At 43.7% G+C, this 4,437-nt stretch overlaps 1 protein-coding gene across 1 annotated transcript in view; it reads right to left on the bottom strand.

Annotated features, from left to right (window-relative positions):
- Nucleotides 1-4,432, bottom strand: part of D2HGDH (D-2-hydroxyglutarate dehydrogenase) — a gene marked incomplete at its 5' end in the record, with an annotated part of 8,639 nt that extends 4,207 nt beyond the window's left edge. The window contains 5 exons of the mRNA XM_009879201.1: nt 1-166; nt 1,268-1,461; nt 2,139-2,278; nt 3,677-3,734; nt 4,327-4,432. The exon at nt 1-166 is cut by the window's left edge and continues 1 nt beyond it. Of these exons, the coding sequence (XP_009877503.1) occupies nt 1-166; nt 1,268-1,461; nt 2,139-2,278; nt 3,677-3,734; nt 4,327-4,432 (664 nt within the window). The remainder of the gene's footprint in view (nt 167-1,267; nt 1,462-2,138; nt 2,279-3,676; nt 3,735-4,326) is intronic.
- Between the last annotated feature and the right edge of the window lie 5 nt (nt 4,433-4,437).

Genomic DNA, 4,437 nt, shown 5'->3' with positions numbered 1-4,437 from the left:
GGAATGCCAGATTCACAGCTGTAGGTTTGTGAGGACAGAGTATGGAGACAGCAGTGATAACTCCCAACGTTCCCTCGGATCCAATGAAAAGCTGCTTCAAATCATAGCCAGTGTTATCTTTGCGCAGAGACGCCAAGCAGTCCAGAGTTGAGCCATCAGCCAGCACCTGTGGGAACATAGAGACACAGTCAAAGCACCTTTGTAGAAATCTGCTGTCATAAGCTTGTATACTACTAAGCTGAGGAAAAACTGCCACTAGCCTTGAGCAGTAGACACCAGCTGCAGCCCATTCCCAGTCTCGTCATTGTTCCCCCATCCTCAGCTATTCCTCCACTCTATATCCTACCTGAGGCTTCCCCCAAACTTTTCTGTTCCTTTTTTTACAGCGATGTTTGCACATGTTCCAGTAGGACAACTAAAAACAGAAGATCAAGTTTGCTCTGCTTTTCTTACCAGTGGTGGTGAAGATCAGGCATTCTTTGCAGCCCTAGCTCCCATTATTCAACAGAAACACAGAATACTACTTGAACAGTGAACACAAGTTAATGAGAAAGAAGTAATTCCTTCATGCTCAAGCCTTAAATTTAGGCTGAAAGTCTCTAAAGACATGTTATTAAAGGCTGTTTTGAAACTAGAGGGACTAACCTGAGAGACAAAAGCTCTCCTTTCTGGGCCTATTCAATAAAACCAAATCAGGCTTTTGTGACGCACTCAATTTATTTTCTATTAGCTCCCAGGCCCTGAAATCTTTTAGAACTACTAATATCAGCTTTTACACACAGAGGCACAGGTCTGTCGGGCAGAAGCAGGCTGAGGAACTGCAAAGACTCTAGGAGAAAGCCAGCAGCCAAACAAAGCCAAGGCAGACAGTTCTGTTAGGAATGAGCAGTTGAGTGCTGTAGGATGGATTTAGCAGAGAGTTCCAGAGACCCACCACTCCACAGAGAAATCAACCTTATGCAGGTAACTTGGGATCACAAAATCGCTCCCTACCTTCTCTTCACTTCTCTAGATTAGAAAACCACCTAATATCACTTCTGTCAGCAAGGACAGAGGCGGAAGCTGGAAACTGCGGTAGCAATAACAGATGCTACACCCATACAGACATTCATTGACCTTTCTTAAAAGAGCCATACAACGAAAAGTTAAGAGTGGAAGCCTTGAGAGGAACTTGTCTGCATAATGGATATCTAAGGCCTAGAACAGCAGGAAACAGCAAAAAGTAGAGGTTTAAACACAGAAAGGAACTGCCAAGTACTCGCCTTACCACTTCCAGTCCTAGCACTGTCCCTCGGAGAGAACCATATCTCAAGAGCCGTAAACCTCCAGCATTTGTGGCAACATTACCACCGATGTGACAGCTACCTTTCGCTCCCAAGTCAAGTGGCATGATAAACGCCTGCTCCTCCAAGTACTTGTTGAGTTTCTCTAAGATGCAGCCAGCTTGGCACACAAGGATTCCTGAAATATAAATGTCCTGCTACAAGCTTATGTCCAAGAAAAAGATGCCTCCTCTAGAGGAGGGATAAGTACAAGGAGATGCAACCACCTCTTCTTCAATAACTTTCTGGGATCCAGTTTAAATGAAAAAGAACTCTGTGCATGCTACAGGGCACTGCCCTATCCCTCCTCAAGCTTAGTGGAGCTTTGCCATTGCCTTAAGAACTGGCCATCCACAACTCTGGACTAGTAAAACACAATGAGCACTGCCTGTTGTTCTCTCTCTCTTGGAGAAATGAAATACTCAAACCAATCCTACTCCTAACTCTTCAAATACAAACAATGTGTAATTTTTTCCTACTCCTCCCTTCCCTCCACTAGTGTAGGTGCATTCTTCAACACTGTCATTCTGCTCCACCTGCTGGGTTTCTCATTTAATTTATGAATAGGAAATAGGCTGTCCATGTTTCTCTTCTCTCTCTCCTCCTCTCTCTGCCACCAGTGTATTTTTATATCTGTTGCATGTTATTAACTAAGGATTACATCAGCAGCAGGAGCCTGGATAAAACGAACCTCTTGTGCCCCCTAGGATGCTGCTGGGCTGAACCTTGCTGATCCAGCCATTATTGGTTCCCAGAAAAAATGACAGTTCAGGGCCTGGGGCACATTTCTGTGCCTCATGTCTCTATAATATTTACCAGACACCTTGTCAAAGCTGATGATCCGGTTCATGAGAACAGTGGAGAGAATGATTTCATCAAAGACAGGAACACTGCCCCCAACAAGGCCTGTGTTACCCCCCTGTGGATTCACTGCCAGGTTCCTCTCATAGCAGTACCTAGAAGGAAAAAGGTTTCTGAAGTCTTACGCATTTTAAGGCCATAATCCAGACTACCAGCATAGTTTTACCTCCACATGAATGTGTACTGTTAGCAAAAGCAAGACAGTACAAATCCTTACTAAACTCACCCCAGCACTAAATAAATGAACAAACACTTGGGGTTAACTCCATGCACATCTACGGATCTGCCATGCAACACCTGCCTGGAAGCTTATACGTAAGCTGTTTATGTAGCAGTCTCTGTTAACAACTTGGCTTCCTCAGTGGGCTCTGACAGACAAACTCTGGCAGTGGTTTAAGACATTACCGCCCTCCTCTTAATCAACTATTGCCCTGTAGGCAATGAAGCACATGCCTCAGCTGCTTCACCTTCCAGCCTGCCATATCCCTGCAAAGCACCACCTATCACACATCCTCTTCAAATTCACACAAGTTCTTGTACAGTGGATGGTACAAAGCTGCACTGCTCCAGCAGTTACTTCAGAAGCACAGACTTTACTGTGCTCTATACATCTGTTTTAACAGAGCTAAGAGCAGGTTCATGCAGTTTTTATGCAATCCTGCATACTGATGCCCAGCTGGGGCAGTGAACCAGGAAAGTTGTTACTGATTTAGGGGACAAAAACATCAGCTCCCCAAACTAGCTTAATCTGGCCTAATCATCTTTACCTTATCAAGTCTTTCTCAAATCCTTCCAACACAACTGCTCCTCTTGAGCATCGGTACAGTGTCTAATTCTGACAAACTGAACGAATACTGAATCCACTTGCTTCTCTCTCTTCCCTTTATTTCTCTCCTCCATACTAAGCACTCTGAAGATATTTCTACTTAAAGCCATTCTTTGAGGGGTCTGCTGCTGCCCTCTTAGCCTGTGCGATGACACCTGGCCAGGAAAGATCACAAATGAAAGTTCGGCTTTTGTTTCTGCCTAACACCGACAGGACATCACCACCCCAGAAAAAGCTGAAGGCCATGGAAAGCAGTGAGTCTGGGAAATACAAGGCACAGGTGGAAGTCCCTTTCTGTCTTGAACAATTTCTACTCCTTAAGTAAAAATATTCCTAATTAGGAACCTGTAGGTTTTTTAGATGAGAGACACTGCCTACCCACTGTATAATCCCAGTCTAGCAACAGCATACAGTGTCTTCTGTCCTGGGAGCAGCTGGAACAAAAGGCATGTCAGTAAACAGTCAGGAGTCCAAGCGCAGTGGGGATATAAAGAACAGATCACTGCAGCTGAACCACAAGACATGCAGTCAAGAAGAAAACAGATTCAGCAATTCCAGTGCTTGTGAAATTAGTGACTGAACATCTAAAAGCTCCATCCACCTGCCAGATCCTCCCCTGACTACACCTTTCCTCACCACAAAACCCAGCAGAAAAGGGGCACGTTACCTGAGAACTTGAGACACCTCTGCTGTTGTCTGTGGCTTCAACATCAGCTTGCTACAGCCTGCAACGAAAACAAGAAATTCTCAAGGCGAGTTGTTGGTTCTGCAGAGGTCAGAAAGAAAAAGGTGGTAATGCATGACATTTGAAATAATAACTCTTCCTCCACTGTGCAGCAGAGGCATTTTAAACACTTTTAAAACAAACATTTTCAATAGTAGGTTTTTCCTTAAAGCATTGGAAAAACTGCACATATATGTAGACTTGGTTGCCAGGGGGGGGTGTGTGGGGTGTGTGTGTAACGGAAAAAGTTTTGTATTCTGAAATCTCTGACAAAAGCAACAGAATATTCACAACACCTGTTTTCCGAAGCTCAGCCAAAACTGCAAACAGAATCAATTTGCTTCAGGAAAAAAGGAACTGTAAGTTAACAGGTCTTAGATTTTTTTTTTAAAAATAAATCCTGAAAGATTACCAGATATTAGATAATTTCCAAAGAAATATTTTCACTGAGAAAAACTAATTTTGGTCTTTAAAAATATGGTCTGCTATAAACAAAGGTGAGATTTTCTTTGGCAGACCTTACATTCTGGTATGTTAACAGCGGCAGAGAGGAGGTTTTGCCAAAATAAAAAAAAATAAAGAAGCTCACATACCCCGGACTGAATTAAGCCAGTCCACATTAAATGGTTTCAACTCCTCCGGATTTGTTATGACTCTACCCGGCATCATGCGCTCAAAGAAAGCCACATCGCCGTCAGACACCC

Source organism: Apaloderma vittatum, unplaced genomic scaffold (genome assembly GCF_000703405.1).
Source record: "Apaloderma vittatum isolate BGI_N311 unplaced genomic scaffold, ASM70340v1 scaffold44641, whole genome shotgun sequence".
NCBI classification, from domain to species: domain Eukaryota; kingdom Metazoa; phylum Chordata; class Aves; order Trogoniformes; family Trogonidae; genus Apaloderma; species Apaloderma vittatum.
The sequence above is the reverse complement of the archived record's forward strand: the minus strand, read 5'-3'. Positions and strand labels throughout refer to the sequence as shown.